This window comes from Muscardinus avellanarius, assembly GCF_963383645.1.
Source record: "Muscardinus avellanarius genome assembly, chromosome: 16".
NCBI lineage: Eukaryota > Metazoa > Chordata > Mammalia > Rodentia > Gliridae > Muscardinus > Muscardinus avellanarius.
The window spans coordinates 16363025-16379694 of NC_137802.1; the positions used below are offsets into that span (position 1 = coordinate 16363025).

At 56.2% G+C, this 16670-nt stretch overlaps 3 protein-coding genes across 5 annotated transcripts; all 3 read left to right on the plus strand.

The window, feature by feature from the left end:
* Positions 1-546: 546 nt before the first annotated feature.
* Positions 547-7357, plus strand: CTDNEP1 (CTD nuclear envelope phosphatase 1; the record flags this gene model as incomplete). The annotated part of the gene is made up of 8 exons (XM_080713132.1): positions 547-648; positions 4300-4366; positions 4458-4576; positions 4776-4847; positions 5446-5562; positions 5675-5786; positions 6253-6337; positions 7297-7357. The coding sequence occupies 8 exons, from the start codon at positions 547-549 to the stop codon at positions 7355-7357; spliced, it is 735 nt and encodes a 244-aa protein (XP_080569258.1).
* Positions 7358-8725: 1368 nt separating this feature from the next.
* Positions 8726-10514, plus strand: GABARAP (GABA type A receptor-associated protein). Its single transcript, XM_080713139.1, has 4 exons — positions 8726-8836; positions 9304-9406; positions 9522-9640; positions 10080-10514. The coding sequence occupies exons 1-4, from the start codon at positions 8747-8749 to the stop codon at positions 10143-10145; spliced, it is 378 nt and encodes a 125-aa protein (XP_080569265.1). The 5' UTR covers positions 8726-8746; the 3' UTR covers positions 10146-10514.
* Positions 10515-11638: 1124 nt separating this feature from the next.
* Positions 11639-15710, plus strand: PHF23 (PHD finger protein 23; the record flags this gene model as incomplete). 3 transcript variants are annotated; one of them, XM_080713109.1, is made up of 5 exons in its annotated part: positions 11639-11672; positions 12840-12891; positions 13020-13116; positions 14555-15398; positions 15496-15710. In XM_080713109.1, the coding sequence occupies 5 exons, from the start codon at positions 11639-11641 to the stop codon at positions 15708-15710; spliced, it is 1242 nt and encodes a 413-aa protein (XP_080569235.1). The 3 variants fall into 3 exon arrangements, with proteins under 3 accessions (XP_080569235.1, XP_080569236.1, XP_080569237.1); XM_080713110.1 differs by having other exon boundaries at positions 12840-12871; positions 13024-13116; XM_080713111.1 differs by having other exon boundaries at positions 12840-12871; positions 13024-13116; positions 14756-15398.
* Between the last annotated feature and the right edge of the window lie 960 nt (positions 15711-16670).

A 16670-nucleotide genomic window follows, 5' to 3' on the forward strand; every position in this document is an offset into this window, starting at 1 on the left:
CCCTCCCCCGCCTCCCCGCTCCGCCGCTCCGCCAGCCCGGCCCGGCCGCCGCGGCCCCCCGCGCGCCGCTGCCCCCGCCCGCCCGCCCCTTTCCCGCGGGCAGCCCCCTAGCGCGCCTGCGCAGCGGGCCACCCTCCGCTTCCCCTTCCCCTCCCCCCGTCTCCCTCCCTCCCTCCCTCCCTTCTTCCCAGCCCCCTCCCCCACTGCCCCCTCCCCCCAATTCTCCATCCCCTTCCCTCCTGGTCTCGGAGGACCCCGTCCTAGCCCGACCTGTCTCCGCCTGCAATCTCCGCCAGCCCGTCGGTGCCCTCCCCGCCCATGTGTGCCCCCGCGGGCTGCCCACGCCTGGACCCCGGCTCCCCGGCTCCCCGGGCTTTCCCCTTGCCGGGGGTGGCCTTCTGAGCCGCCGGTCCCGTGCCCCTCTCTGCAGCCTCTCTTGCCGCTCGGGGTCCCCGTTCCCCCTCCCGGCGGCGGGGGACTGCCCCCGGGGGGCTGGCGGAGCTGGGCCGCGGGGGCCCCGGGGCCGGCGGTGCCGGGGTCATCGGGATGATGCGGACGCAGTGTCTGCTGGGGCTGCGCACATTCGTGGCCTTCGCCGCCAAGCTCTGGAGCTTCTTCATTTACCTTTTGCGGAGGCAGATCCGCACGGTGAGCCTGGGTGGGCGCTGGGGGCGGCGGGGACCTGCGCCCGCGGTGCTCGTGGGTTTTCGGAAAGTGTCAGGCCTCTGTTTGGGCCTAGGAAGGTAGCCCAGACGGGAGCTTTTCCCAGTAGAGAATTCGGCTCCCCTAAGCCGGGCGCGGAGTGGGGAGGAGAGAGACCCGTATGATAGACCCGAAACCCAGGGGGCTTTGCTGGGCCTAGATGGAGGAGGATTTGGCAATTTTGGGGGGCTAAAGTGGTGGGTGGGGCGCTCTTTAAGAAAGCGGGAGTTGTTGCTAAAGAAACGGAGAGGCGGGGAACACCTGTTTGCTGGCAGCTAGATCTGTGGATAAGGGTTCGTGAAAGCCCCTCCTGTTGGACCTCCGGGTGTGTTTGATATTGGAGAGACGGGCTTGTGTGTCAGGGTTGGGTGGGATGGCAAATGTAACAAACAAGGATGGGAATTTAGGGAGCCTCTTGAGTGTGGAGGAGAAACCTCTGCGGTTCCCGTAAAAGAGGATCTAGAAACTTACTTTATAGTGTGAGTGTATGGGTTTATTGAGATCCTGGGACTGAAAAGATACTTTTCTAATAGGCATCTTTAGTTGTAGGAGGGAGCACATTAAAGTTTGGGTGCCCTGATTAGATGACAAGCTGGTCAATTGGAGAGCTTGCATCCGAAGGTGTGCTTGTTTCTCCAAGAAACCCTAGCATTGTGAAGGGGTGCTATGGAGAATGGAGACTGGATGTCCCTAAGCATTTCTGGGTTCCCTCCCTAGAATTTCCCTCCAAGGTCAAAGCTCCTTTGGCTAACATCCTTTAATGAATGTGTGCTTGTGTTCTCATTACCACTGGGGGGAATCTTCTGAGGGAGTCTAGGGAAAAATGAGTGAGCTCGTTTTTATAGCGGGTATAGCGGTCTGTACTCTCTGGCACATTTCAGTACAGTGTGAAAGAATAAAACCAGGTAGGAGCTGGGCGTGGTGGCGCACGCTTGTAATCCCAGCACTTGGGAGGCTGAGACAGGAGGATTGCGGTTCACGGACAGCCTCAGCTACTACTTAGGGCCTTTATAACTCAGTGAGATCCTGTTTCAAAATAAAGAATAAAAAATAGGGCAGGGGGTGTAGTTGGGAGGTGGAATGTCCCTGGGTTCCATCCCCAGACCCGCAACAAATAAACAACAATAAAACAGGTAGGCGTGACCTAGGTCAAGAGAATTCTCAGAAAGCCCTGGGTGGCAGTGGTAGTGACTTACTTGATTTGAGGGAATGGCATTGGTTTGGGTTTATTCTGTGCTTTACCAGTCTATTCCTTCAACTTTCTTGATTTAGAGTGAGGACTGTTGTGGGGGACAGTGGTTGTATGCAAGGCCATTCCCCTATGATAAGAGAGCTAAGAACCAAGAAAAATTGGGGGTCAGAGAGCAAGACAAAGGGGCTGGCTCCTGGGGTTTTATGTGCAGACCACCATCAGTTCTCTCTCTGGCCTTGTTCTTCTCCCTCTAACATCAGTTTCCTGTGTGCAGGGAATGGTGCTCTGATCCATCTGTTGAAAGGCCAGTTACTTCCAGGATTGCTCTCTTTTGGGCAGCACTAACCCCACAGCCTTTTGTCCTCCCTTCTCGTCCAGTCTGTTTTCCTCCCCCACCCCCTTTCTGGCAGATGCGTGAAGCATTCCCTACATGCCCAGCATATGCAACCCGAGATGGCCCACAGGACACCCGAGCCCAGGGAGAAGAGAAGGGCAGATGCCTTGGGGTTATGGGGGAGAGTGGGCCTTTTGCATTTCAAGGGGGAGACTGGTTCTGGTGTAGCTTGGGGCCTAGGCATAGACTGAAGAGTGTTTGTGCCTTTGAAGAACAGAGGAGGGAATCGCCAGGCTTTGCATGGGGAGAGCTGATGTTAAAAAGTAACCTCTAGAGAGGCTTGTAGGAGGAGAGCTGGGAGGCTGAGGTGGCGACACCCTTGTCCCCTCGCCCCTTGTACTTCCAGCCTTCGCTTCGGCCTCCTCCATGCCCTTTGGCCAGCCTGGCAGGTGGGACTTTCCAGTATTCTCTGCCCAGCCTTGGGTTCCAGGAGAAGGAGGCTGTTCAGTCTGTGGTTCTTTGCAACTTGTGACTTGGCTAGTGGAGACACAAGTGGACAGGTGGCTGGTTAAAATAGGCCTGGTGGCCTCCAGCCAGAGGAACTTAGCTGACCTGACAACCTTTGGACTCCCTCATCCTCTATTCCCCTTAGAGATCCAAGTTATCTCCTCTCCTGATTCCTACTCCCTGCCCACAAAGAGTCTGTGGCTCTTGGTTCCCAATGGGAAATGATGGGCATTGCCATAAAGAATCTTTGGGGAAGAGGTGGGGGAATCTGTGTATTTCTTTGGCATAGCAGAGATAACATCACAGTTAAGAAGGCAGCTTCAGGAAGATCACAGGTTCAAGGCCAGCCTCATCAACTCAACTTAGTGACACCCTCAACAACTTAGTGAAACCTGTTTCAAAAAACAAACAAAACCAAAAAAAAAAAAAAAAAAAAGAAAAAGCAGCTAAAGGTGTAGCTCAGTGGTAGAACCCTTCTGGGTTCAATTTCCAGTGTCAAAAAAAAAAAAAAAAAGCTTCTTGGATTCTTCCACTTGGGTACAACCCCGACCCCAGTGCTTTATTGATTCTACTAATGTTCAGTGGTCATCCTTGCTGGAAAAGTAGCCCTGAGCAAGACAAAACCCAAGCACTCTTGAAGTTTTCATTCTAAACTGGGGAGAGAAATAAGCCCAGCTGCATGGACTTAGGCAAGATATTTACCTCTCCAAGCCTCAGTTTCTTCCCTTTTGAAATAGGGATAAAATTAATGTTATTAGTATTACTTATTTTGGTGGTACTGGGGTTCCTGGAAGCCCTTCTACCTCCGGGCTACACTCCCAGACCTATTTTTTAAATTTTATTATTTGGAAACAGGGTCTTTTAAGCCAGCACAGCTGGCTTCGAACCTGCGCGATCCTCCTGTCTCCGCCTCCCAAGCGCGGCGTGCGCCACCACGCCCAACTTATTAGTGTTATTTTAAGGATTAAATGAAATAATAGAAGTCACACAGTGCCCAGCATATGGTTAAATGTTCAGTATTTGCTGTTATTGTGTTTTATTTTATTTTGTGGAACTTGGGAGTGAATCCAGGGTCATTCTATTTCTAAGCTACTCCCCCAGCCCTATTTTTCATTTATTATTATTAGTGTGTGTGTGTGTGTGTGTGTGTGTGTGTGTGTGTGTGTGTGTAACCCAGGGGCTTTTCTACCTCCGGGCTATACTCCCAGACCTATTTTATACTTTATTTGGAAACAGAGTCTCAGCTGCTGAGAGCCTCACTAAGTAGCTGAGGCTGGCTCTGAACCTGTGCGATCCTCCTGTCTCAGCCTCCCAAGTGCTGGGATTACAAGCATGTGCCACCACGCCCGGCTTTTCCCTTATTTTGAAACAGGGTCTTATTCAGTTGCTGAGGGCCTCGCTAAGTAACTGAGGCTGGCTACTTAGTGAACCTGTGATCCTCCTGTCTCAGCCTTCTAAGTACTTGGATTACAAGCGTGTGCTCACCACTCTTGGCCTGCTACCTGTTGTTACTGGGTAAGATTTCCTTGTCAAGGCTTCTAATCCTCTCGTTTGCTATCCTTAGGTAATTCAGTACCAGACTGTTCGATATGATATCCTTCCCTTATCTCCTGTGTCCCGGAATCGGCTAGGTGAGCATGCTGTCTGGGAAGACCCCTTGAAGGTGAGATCGGGCTCCAGCTCTGGGCTGGAGGTCAGTTGCTATTCTTTTCTGTGGTTCAGCCCAGGTGAAGAGGAAGATCTTGGTGCTGGATTTAGATGAAACACTTATTCACTCTCACCATGATGGGGTCTTGAGGCCCACAGTGCGGCCTGGAACACCTCCCGACTTCATCCTCAAGGTGTGTGGGGTGGGGAGTGGTGACATGCATCACATCTGTTACTCTGCCCTACCCGGGCTCCCCTTACCAGTCTTAGAGCATCCCCAAGCCCTGGCACCAGTGTCGGCCTGAGGGAGAGCTGAGGGGGTATGGGTGGGGTGCCTCTGGGGCTGTGTCATGGTGCTCAGGACTTCCCTAGCCCTTCCCTGTTCCTCTACAGGTGGTCATAGACAAACATCCTGTCCGGTTTTTTGTACATAAGAGGCCCCATGTAGATTTCTTCTTAGAAGTGGTGAGTGTGCATGAGTCCAGGGGAGTTCTGTGATGAAGGAACGGCTATAGGGCTGTGGCAATTTAGGGGGTTTGGAGGAAGGGGTGAGAAGTGGGTAAGGGCAGTTGTGGAGAAGGGGAGGTTGTAGGAGAGTAAAAGAATGGCTTTCTGTGTTTGGGGTTCATTTGGTGTGCTGATGTGACTGTTCTTCCACAGGCATCCTGCCTTTTGTGTTTGTATCTCTGAACCTTAAGGATACAGGATGGCGTAGACATTGAGTTTGGGGGTTCAGCGAGGGTACAGCATTTTGTGTCTTCAGAGACATTTGATTTTAAGACTTGAAGAGCCGGGTGTAGTAGCGCACGCTTTTAATCCCAGTACTTGGGAAGCTAAGACGGTAGGATCGTAGGTTTGCAGTCAGCTACTTAGTGAAACCCCTGCAACTTAGTGAGACCCTGTTTCAAAATAAACACAATTGCGCAGAGGTACAGGGCCCCTGAGTTCAATCCCCAGTACTACACACATACACAAGGAAGGAGACCTGAAGGGCTAGGCTGAAAGAAAGCGTTTATGTCTAAATGATCGTGTGAATGACACCTCCCTTTCCCCAATTTTTCAGGTGAGCCAGTGGTATGAGCTGGTGGTGTTTACAGCAAGCATGGAGATTTATGGCTCTGCTGTAGCAGATAAACTGGACAATAGCAGAAGCATTCTCAAGAGGAGATACTACAGACAGGTAAAGGGCTAGAATCCAGGTCTGAGTGAGGCAGGCCACCCGAGGGGTCTAGGTTTGAGGGATGCCGGGTAGTGGTGTGGGGAGGTGTACCACATAATCCCCTGCCTTCCAGCACTGCACTTTGGAGTTGGGCAGCTACATCAAGGACCTCTCTGTGGTCCACAGTGACCTCTCCAGCATTGTGATCCTAGACAACTCCCCAGGGGCTTACCGGAGCCACCCAGGTAAGGGGAAGGTGGTGAGTCTGGCAGGACCAAGACATGGTTCTGTGGAGGGTTTTTAAAAAAGACGTTTATGGTGTCGGGAATGGAACCCAGGGCCTCAGGCATGCTAGCCAGGCGCTCTGTCACTGAGCCACGCCGAGCCACACCCCAGCCCTGTCAGGAGGTATTTTGAATGCAGGGGGTTAAGGAAGCAGGACACCTGGGCCTTGGTCCTAGGGAAGTGGGATTCCTTGGTGTGCTGTAGTGAGGCACGGTGGCAATAAAGTATGACTTGAAGCCTCAAACTAGTGTGAGTTTGAATGACTAATATTTGGTTTTACTTTGGAGGATAAATCAGGAAGGTTTTACTTAGGTTGTTGACTTTCAGGGGAGACGTATAGATTTTTAAAGAATGATTTTCAGAGAAAAAACCACAGATTCTCTCGAATCCTTTGTTTTTTCTCATCTGCATTTTCACCCACCCTAGACAATGCTATCCCCATCAAATCCTGGTTCAGTGACCCCAGCGACACGGCCCTTCTCAATCTGCTTCCAATGCTGGATGCCCTCAGGTAAGGGAAGTGAGTGCTAGGCTCTTAGATTTCTCAGGAAATGTGGAGGTGGGGGATCCCAAGAGAATAAAAATGCTTGTCCAATTTTGCCTGCTTCCTTCTCTTCCCTTAAGAATTTAACGGTTGGACAAAATTTTACTCCAAAGCTCATTACTTTTTGTGTGTGTGTGGTGCTGGGGAGTGAACCCAGGGTCATTCTACCTCAAAGCCACACCCTCAGCCCTATCTTTTATTCTTTATTTTTGAAACAGGATCTAAGTTGGAGAGGGCCTTGTTAAGTAGCTGAGGCTGTCTGCAAACCGGGATCCTCCTGTCTCAGCCTCCCAAGTACAGGGATTACAAGGGTGTGCTACCAGACCTGGCCCAAAGCTCATTACTTTTTTTTTTGCAGTACTGGGGATGGAACCCAGGGGCATTCTATCTCCGAGTTACATCCCCAGCCCTATTTTTTATTCTTTATTTTGAAACAGGGTCTGAGTTGCCTCACTAAGTAGCTGAGGCTGGCTTTGAACCTGTGCAGTCCTGTCTCAGCCTCCTAAATGCTGAGATTACAAGAGCCCCCAGCTCCAAAGCTCATCACTTTTTTTTTTTTTTTTTTTGTGGTACTGAGGGTGGAACTCAGAGGCTTTCTACCTCCGGGTTATACTCCCAGACCTATTTTATATTTTATTTGGAAACAGGGTCTCCACTAAGTTGCTGAGAGCCTCACTAAGTAGCTGAGGCTGGCTTCGAACCTGTGCGATCCTCCTGTCTCAGCCTCCCAAGCGCAGGGATTACAAGCGTGCGCCACCACGCCCGGCAGCTCATCACTTTTAACCATGGGGTTCTGGTCAGAATGAACCCGTCTCATCATGTGAAAATGGTGACGTTCTGCCAAAAATGGAGGCCGCCTTATGCTAGTGTTGTAGGATATCGTCAACTCTAAGGTACTCCACCAATGCAAGTTATTGTCATCCCAGGTTCACCGCTGATGTTCGATCCGTGCTGAGCCGAAACCTTCACCAACATAGGCTCTGGTGACAGCTGCTCCCCCTCCACCTGAGTTGGGGTGGGGGGGAAGGGGGAGAGCCCTCGGGATGCCGTCGATGCCCTGTCCGGTGTGAGGACTGCTGGGGCAGGGTCTGCCCCTCCCGCCCCTCTGCCCTGGGAGCCCTGCACTCCACTTGGAGTCTGAATGGACACATGGGCCAGACTGTGAAGCAGCCTCACTCTAACTTCGTGTTCACACTCCATGGGAACCCCAGACTGGGACAGGCGGAGGCCTTGGAGAGCGGAAACAGTGTCTGGTGGAGAGGCAGGACTGGCTGGAGTGAGACGGACATTCGGTGACCCGGGAGGCTCAAACAGACGCCGAGTCAGCTTTGTTGTGATTTGATTTTTTAAAAACTCTTGTAAAAAACTGATCTAATTCTTCACTCCTGCTCCAAGGGCCGGGCTGTGGGTGGGAGACTGGGATTTTGGGCCACTGGATCGTCCCCAAACATGTCCTTCCCTTATTTCCCTCTATTTTTCTCTCCCTAGATTGCTCCCAACCTGTAACTAGCTTTCTATTTTCTTTCTTTTCTTTTAAACCGTGCATTATAACTTTGAAACCAAAGTCGCCCTAGGTCCTTCTCTGGGGTTTTGGGAAATGAGGGGAGGGGACTTTGTTCACACCCTTCCCGTCCCCGAGGTCCAGGGGGGGGGAGAGGCCGCAGCGGGGGGCCAGGGGACCCGGGGGGGGGGGGGCATGGAGACCAGGTAGCCGGCCCGCCGCGCAGCTGCTTCGGTGGGAAGGCCCCAAGCGGCTGGATGGGCGTCCTGGGGAAAACGCACGAGCGACTCGGGAGCCGCGGGCTGCGCAGGGAGGAAGGGGCGCCCTGGGGGGAGCCCGCGGGGGCGCTGGCCGGGCCGCCGCCGGCCCCTCCCCCGGCCGGCCCTACTTCCCGCGCCACGTGACGCTCCGCCGCCGTCAAATGACGGCCGCGGCCGGTGTCCCTCCGCGCTGGCGCGGGCCTACCTCGCGGCCGGCCCCGGCCCGCGGCCCGCGCAGCCTGGACGCGGGGCGCCCCGAGCGCCCGAGCGCGCGCCGGCCTCCCCCGCGGCGCCCGGCCCCGCGGCGCGGCCCGGCCCCGGGGCACTACTTTGTTTTGGTGTCACGGCCGCCGCCGGCGTAGACGGCGCTTCGTGAATAGCGGCCTCGCACTGGTCGCGTCCTCCCCCGGCGTCGCTGAGGGCGACTTCCGGGAGCCGCGGCCGCCGCCGCCTCCCTGCGCCAGCCGGGGCGGGGCGGCCGCCGGGCGGTTGCGCCGCCTGCGTAGCTCGCGTCCACGGCGGCTGCGCGGGCCGCGCCCGCCGGATCGCTCCGCGCCGCCGCCCCCAGCCCGCCCCGGCTCGCTCAGCGCGCTCGGTCCACCCGGCTCCGGGAGGATGAAGTTCGTGTACAAAGAGGAGCATCCGTTCGAGAAGCGCCGCTCCGAGGGCGAGAAGATCCGAAAGAAATACCCGGACCGGGTCCCGGTGAGGACGGCGGCGCGGGCGGGCGGGCGCGGGCGGCGCCGAGTCGGCGGCCGTCGGGGGTCGTGGCCCTGCACCGGGCGGACGGAGAGGGCGAGCGGACGGGCCGCGGGGGCCGCGGCGTGCCCGCGAGTGGGGCCTCGGGGGCGTTGACAGCCCGGGCTTCGCAGGCATCCTCCCAGCCAGCTGGGTTTTCGAGATTGAAGCTCCATTTGGCCCAGACAGGCCAGCCCGCTCCTCTTAAGGCAGCTGTTTATTGTAACGCGCTGCTCGGGGATCGATCCCGAGTATTTAGGTGAGTCAGTGGGGTCAGGATCTCTGGACTTAGTGCAGCGCCGTGTGTTTAGAGACAAAGAGCAGCGAGTTTGGGGGAGGTTTCAGTACTGGTAATAAGGTAACTTCTTGACAGGCGGGGCTGTGGGCCGGTATTCCTTATGCCTCCTAATTTTCGTCTTCCCTTCCTTTATCAGGTGATAGTAGAAAAGGCTCCCAAAGCTCGGATAGGAGACCTGGACAAAAAGAAATACCTGGTGCCTTCTGATCTCACAGGTGGGAACCTGAAACAAGACCCAGGTTTGCTTCCTGTGGGTGGGAGCGTCACCTCTGTGGGAGGAGGCTCCACCTAGCAGCTGTTATTAAGAAGGCATTTATGACCTCTGTGACTTTCTTGCACCTTATACTTTTTCAGTTGGTCAGTTCTACTTCTTGATCCGGAAGCGGATTCATCTCCGAGCTGAGGATGCCTTGTTTTTCTTTGTCAACAACGTCATTCCACCCACTAGTGCCACCATGGGCCAGCTATACCAGGTATGGTGCTCAGGAAGTAATAGAGGCTTTGGAGAGGAGTCCTGGGAGAGCCGGAGGGGAAGGAATGTTGGGTCAGCGGTTCTCCGACTAGCTGGCTTGTTGGCGTTAGTTTCTTGGGAGTCTTGGGTCGGGGTTTGGACAATGCAATGGGGGTAAAAAGTGGATTGACCAGTGAGTTGGAAGAACTGTTCTGATGGGGACTCTCCCCAGTTGCCCTCCCCATTCCAGGAGGTCAGAGGACAGTTTGAGACCTTTTTGTTCAGGAATGCTGCATGGATGATACTGCTTGGTTGCTAGGGCTTGGAGTCAGTGAGGGAAAGTCAGGCACTGTTCTCTGGAGTCTTAAAAGGAATGATTCTGGAAGAACATGTGTGGGTAGTGTGTGATTCAGGTAACTGGAACCCAGTTATGTGAACACTATTTTCTGTTTGCACTCCAGGAACACCATGAAGAAGACTTCTTTCTGTACATTGCCTACAGCGATGAAAGTGTCTATGGTCTGTGAAGCTGCTGCCCCTGAGGTGGGGGGTCCCATCCTACAAAGAGAGAGGCGGCACCCCTTCCTTGACCTCCACCTCCAGGCTCAAACACCACCTTCCTTCCTCAGGACTGGCACTTATTAATGTTTGAGGCTTTCTTTCCAGCCCCTCTTACCAGGAGGGGTGATGGTAGACATGGCCTCTTGTACCTCTCCTTCCCCACCTTTCCCTCCTTTCTTTGCCTTCTTTCCCCACTCTGCTTTAGACTTCTTGATTGTCAATCTCCGTCACATGCAGTGATTGTTTTGGTTTCTGTTCCCCTTCTAACTGCCCCCCGGGGGCTCAGAACCCCAGCAATCCTTTCCTTTCACTACCTTCTTTTTGGGGGGTAGATGAACGGGACTGAAATTGTGGGAGGAAGGTAAGAGGCACATCAATAAAGAGGAAACCACCAAGCTGAACTGAATTTTTGCCTTGTGTTGCTCTCTCCACTTTTGTTTTTATCATGGGCTTCAGTGGTGGGAAAAGAGGAGAAATGGGAACAGGTTGGAGGAATAGAAATATATTTTGTTTTATTCTCTTGATATTAGGCATTTCCCTTTGCGTAAAAGGGGTGCATTTGTTGTGAATGAAATATTCGGAGTATCATTTCATGACACTTGTGTATTGTGTTCTGATGTAAAAACTTTTATTGTAACTTCCTGTGGAGAAAGTTTAAAAGTACTTCCTTTAGGTAAGCATATCCAAATTTATAATTCTGGATTAAGGAAGAGATGCTCATGTGGGGGGTGGAAAAAGGACTGCCTCAGTTGCACGTATCACTGGAGACCTTGTGCCGCCTGTAGGAGCCCAAGGAGTGCAATCCGAGGCAGGAAGACCACTGGGAGGAGGGAGCCTTTTTTGCCGTGAGAACTTCATCTCCCAGCAATCATTCCTCCGCCTGGACGGAAGTGGGAGGTGTGTGCGGGGGTGGGGGGGTGGAGAAGGCGCAGACTAAGGCAGTATGGTGGCCGAGAGTTCTAATCCCTTCTTCCTCTCTCGGCTCGGTCCCGCCCAGCCTACATTTCCCGGACGGCTGCGCGCGCTCTTCCGCTCAGCTCTGGGCTCCCCGTCGCCCCGCCGCTCCCCGGGGGCGGGAGGGGCCTGCCGCGCCTGCGCCGGCTCCAGGCTTGCTGGGAACTGCAGTTCCCGAGCTTCCTGCGGCTCCCATCCCGCGGCCCCAGGACGGACTACAAGCCCCAGAGTGCACCGCGCGCCGGCGCCGGCGGGGGGGCCGGGAGGAGGGAGGAGAGGAGGAGGGAGCAGGCGGCCGGCGGCGCGGGGGGAGGGGGCCCGGTCCGGGAGTGCGGGAGGCAGTGGGAGAGGGAGGTGGCGGCAGCGGCTAGCGGACTGGAGTCTCAGCAGAGCCGAAGCGGACACTTCTGTGGAGCGAGGCAGTAGGCGTCCCGAGCACCAGAGGCGGCACCGGGGCTCCCGGCTCCGGGGAGGGGGCGCCGGACCGGGAGGAGGGGAGGGGGCGATGCTGGAAGCCATGGCGGAGCCCAGTCCCGAAGGTGAGCTCTCGCCCGGCACGGGGCTGGCGGGGGGCGGGCGAGGAGTCAATTGGCAAACTTGGAGGTCGAGCCGGAGCGCGGCGGGGGAGTGCGGGCAGGGGCCGGCGCCGGGCCTCGGCGGTGGGGGAGCGGCGAGTTGGGGACCTTGGAGAAAGGAGTGGAAGGCTGGGTCGGGGGAGTTGGGGAGCCGCCGGCGGGGGCGGCGGGCGGCCGGGGCTGCGGGAGCCGCGGGAGTTGAGGGCGGCGCGGAGGAGGACGGAGCGCGGCCGTAGTTGCCGGGCGGGGGAGTTGGGCAGCGGCGCCGAGCGCCCGCAGTTGCCCGAGGCCGGGCGATTGTTGGCGGCGGCAGGTAGTTGCGGCGGGGAGCGGGCTGGGCATTGTCTGGCGGGGGCCGCAGCCGCGGGTCCGGCCGGAGTCGCGGGGGGCGGCGGGCGGGCGGGGGCGGCCGCGGCCGGCGCTGGAGTTGCGGGAGCGGGGCGGCCGGGCCCCGGGCGGCCGCGGGGCCGGAGTTGCGGGCCGGCGGCGGGGCGGGGGGCGGCGCCGGGGCGGCGGGGGCCCGGGCCGGGCGGGGAGGGGCCAAGGCCCCGGATGGGGGCGGAGGCGCGAGGCTGCGGGCGCGCGTGGGGGGGCCGGCGAGGCCGCGTCCGGACCGCGCGCGCGGGGCCGTCCCGGACGCGAAGTGGCGCCGGCGGCGCTGCCGTGTGGGTCGGGGTGGGGGCGAGGCGGCCCGGCCTCGTGCTCGGGGAGAACGGCCCGGAGGGCGGGGGGCGGCTCGGCGCGGCCGCCGGGACCCCGGGCGGCCGCCGAGAACTCTGGGCTCGCGCGCGGAGGACGGGGCGGCGGCGGCCCGGGAGCGGCGGCGGGTGGGGCGCGGGGAGAGCCGAGTACGCTGGCGGAGCCGTGGGGGCGGGGCGCCGGGCGCGGGTCGGGGGAGGGGCGCGCTATAGCGAGGCCCGCGAGGGCGCCGCGCCCAGGCTCCGCCCCTCTTGGGGCGGAAGGGGGAGCAGGGGCGGGTCCGGCGCCGCGGGGGGCCTGCCGGCCTGGCCCGAGAGACCCCGGAGAGCGCGGGGGGTGGGGGGGGTTCGTTTGGGAGCTCCGGGGTCTAGAGGTGAGGATTTTCACGCAGTATTTCCTAGTGCCTTGACTCAGCTTTTCTTGCTTCCACAGATCCACCTCCGACTCTTAAGCCAGAGACTCAGGTGAGACGTCCCTTACCTTTGTAGACGGGTATCTCTGCATGACCATGGTCCCTCCTCTTTGTAGATTCCTTACTCCAGGGACCGTGCCTTTGGGAATGCCCCAGTGGAACTCGTGTGTGGCTTCTGTCTGACCCATGTTTCCTTCCTTTCAGCCACCAGAGAAACGCCGGAGAACAATTGAGGATTTCAACAAATTCTGCAGTTTTGTCTTGGCCTATGCTGGTTACATCCCCCCTAGCAAAGAGGTAGGGACTGGAAAACTGCCTTGGGGTGGGACTCTATTTCTTTAATAGGAGGAGCCTGTCTGAAATGATACATAAACCCAGGGAAATTAGAAACTCTTAGGGCTGTGCTGGGAAGGCTGGTATAATAGGAGATAATAGAGAAAGCTGGCCGGGAGGTAGTGATAAAAGGGACTTGGAGGTATTGGTCAAGATTTAGGAATGGTCTTTGGTTACTGTTAATGGTATTTCTGGGTGAGTTTTAGGGAGCTGGAAATGGTAACAAGTGAGGCTGTAGATAGGCAGCCAAAGGAATATGGCTCGGGTCTGGGGTTGCAGTTTTCCAAAGGTCCTGGGCCGGGAGCAGCAGGGAGAAGGCTAAAATTTGAGGGCAGGGGTAACATGGAAGTGGTCAGGAGAAGATACTGATGGGTATTGAGGTGAGAATAAGTTTTGAGTATGGTGAGATTGCTGATTGGGGAGGACGTTTTGGGGTAGATCTAGGCACTTTCATTTGTTTTTTTTATATTAGGGATTAAACCCAGGGCCATTCTACTTCTGGGATACACCAGGTCTTTTTTTATTTTATTTTTTTTTCAGTACTGGGGTGGAACCCAGGGACATTGTACCACCAAACTACACCCCCAGCCCTATTTTTTAGTGTTTTTATTTCTTTGAAACAGGGTCTCAATGAGTTGCGAAGGGCCTCGCTAAATAGCTGAGGCTGTCTGCGAAACCGCAGTCCTCCAGTCTCTGACTCCTGAATGCAGGGGTTACAAGCATGTATCCTGTTTTTTTTTTGTGTGTGTGTGTGTGTGTGCTAATGGGGGTGGAATCCAAGAGCTTTCTACCTCTAGGCTATACTCTCCCAGACCTGTTTTATATTTTATTTGGAAACGGGCTCACTAATTTGCCGAGAGCCTCACTAAATGGCTGAGGCTGCTTTCGGACCTGTGTGATCCTCCTGTCTCAGCCTCCCAAGTGTGGAGATCGCAAGCGTGTGCCACCACGCCCAGCAAGCTATTTTAAAACAGGGTTTTAGCCGGGTGTGGTGGCACACGCTTGTCCCAGAATCCCAGCATTCGGGAGGCTGAGACTGGAGGATCGCAGTTCGCGGACAGCCTCAGCTACTTAGTGAGGCCTTCTGCAACTTAGACTCTCTTTCAAAATAAAGAATGCAAAAATAGGGCAGGGGGTATAGCTTGGAGGTTGAATGCCCCTGAGTTCGAGCCCCAGACCGGCAAAAAATAAACAAACAATAAAACAGGGTTTTGCTAGGTTGATAAGAGTCTCACTACTTGCTGAGGCTGTTTTTGAATCTGTGATCCTCCTGCCTCAGCCTCTCAAGCACTGGGATTACCAGTGTGGGCCACCACACCTGGCCGTCCATGGATTGTAGACTGAGTATGGGGAGGGGCTAGAGTGACACTAGGTTGCTGCTGACCCTGGTCTCTCTTTTAAGGAAAGTGATTGGCCAGCCTCTGGCTCCAGCTCTCCACTGCGAGGAGAGAGTGCGGCAGACAGTGATGGCTGGGACTCTGCTCCCTCAGATCTTCGCACCATCCAGACTTTTGTTAAGAAAGCGAAGTCATCCAAGAGAAGGGCGGCTCAAGCAGGCCCCACTCAGCCAGGACCCCCAAGGTCCACCTTCTCTCGCCTGCAAGCCCCTGATAGTGCCACCCTGCTTGAGAAAATGAAGCTCAAGGACTCTCTGTTTGATCTGGATGGGCCCAAAGTGGCATCTCCACTGTCCCCCGCGTCCCTGACCCACTCCTCTAGGTCCCCTGCTGCTCTCACCCCAGTGCCCCTTTCCCAGGGGGACCTCTCCCAGCCTCCTCGAAAGAAGGACCGAAAGAACAGAAAGTTGGGGCCAGGAGGTGGAGCTGGCTTTGGGGTGCTTCGGAGACCTCGGCCAGCTCCTGGGGATGGGGAAAAGAGGTCCCGAATCAAGAAGAGCAAGAAGCGGAAGTTGAAAAAGGCGGAGAGGGGGGATAGACTCCCTCCTCCTGGCCCTCCCCGGGCACCCCCCAGCGATACAGACTCTGAAGAGGAGGAGGAGGAGGAAGAGGAGGAGGAGGAGGAGGAGGAAGAGATTGCGGCAGTGGTAGGGGGTGAAGCTCCAGCCCCTGCACTCTCAGCACCCCCTGAGGCCCCTAGGCCCCCTGCCTCCGTACACCCTGAAGGAGCCCCTCCCACTGACAGTGAAGGCAAGGAGGCGGGCAGCACTGAAACGAGCCAGGACGGAGATGCCAGTTCCAGTGAAGGCGAGATGCGGGTCATGGATGAGGACATCATGGTAGAGTCAGGTGAGGGGTTTGGCTGTCTTGTGGGCAGTGGGGAGTTGGGGGCAGTGGAGGTTCCCAGAGCTTGGGCAGAACACCAAATCAACCTCCTTTTCCTCAGGTGATGACTCATGGGATCTGATCACGTGTTACTGCCGGAAGCCTTTCGCGGGGCGGCCCATGATCGAGTGCAGCCTGTGTGGGACATGGATCCACCTTTCCTGTGCTAAGATTAAGAAGACCAACGTCCCTGACTTCTTTTATTGTCAGAAATGCAAGGAACTACGGCCGGAGGCCCGGCGGTTAGGAGGACTTCCCAAATCTGGGGAGCCCTGACATCACCATCTCTAAGGCTGGAACTTCACAGTGATGACATGACTTGGGGACTGAGTCTCAGCGTCCTCAGCCTAACCCCTGGAGCTTGGATACTGCCCCCACAGGGCAGGAATTCCCAAGGGAGACTTGTTTGGAAATGAATGTCAACGTTCCTACCCTGTCCTTCCTCCCCAATTCTGCGGACTTGAAATGGGACCCATTGCAGTTGGGGGAAGATCTGTAGAAACGTAATCTCTCCCTTGGATCTGCCACCTCTCACTTTCTGGGCCAGGGTTCGGATTGGGATGGTATGGGACAGTTGTCTATAAAACTCTAGTGTAAATACAGCACTCCCCTCCATCTTTTCTTCTATTTCACTCCCCATTTATTTTCTTCTACGCCAGTTGTATTTTTAATTTTGGACTTCCCCTTTTGGGCCTGGCAGCTCAAAGGTGGGGTGCCAGGGCCTGGCCAAGTGAGGAAGGAGAAAGGTGGTGATTCTCACTCACCACTTTTGTTTTAAATAATATTGGCCAGCTGTTTGTATAGACAGCCTGTGTGTTGTAAATAAAGCAGAGTGGGCTCTTTTGTGTTTATAAGCCCTCAGTGATTATCCTGCTTGGGAGGAAGGCTTTGGAAAAGCTGGCAGAACACGGACACAGCTGTGGCAGAAATCCCCACCTTTTTCAAAGTCCATCGTGAAGATGACCCGCGTTGCTTTGGGATCTACCCATCTCAGGATGCTCCAGCAGCCAATCCTAGGGTCCGGATTGCCGTAGCCCCTCCCGACTTGCATCCAGCCCCCCCACCCACCCCCAAAACATCCTCCGTTTTTCCACCCTCGATGATCCCGCGAGCAGAGGCCAGCTTGGCCCGGGGCTGTGAGGGTGGAGGCGGGGGCACGCTTGAGGGTGGAGCCGGCCCGGGCTGGAGGCCGTTGCTCAAGGCGGCGGTCAGGTGGTGGCGGCCCTGGGAGGCGTC

What these genes read in the sequence shown, in the direction of transcription:
- GABARAP (XM_080713139.1), top strand. Translation starts at nt 8,747, where the DNA reads ATGAAGTTCGTGTACAAAGAGGAGCATCCGTTCGAGAAGCGCCGCTCC. An exon ending in AATACCCGGACCGGGTCCCG is followed by an intron (nt 8,837 to 9,303) that starts GTGAGGACGGCG and finishes TTCCTTTATCAG; the next exon opens with GTGATAGTAGAAAAGGCTCC. An exon ending in CCATGGGCCAGCTATACCAG is followed by an intron (nt 9,641 to 10,079) that starts GTATGGTGCTCA and finishes TTTGCACTCCAG; the next exon opens with GAACACCATGAAGAAGACTT.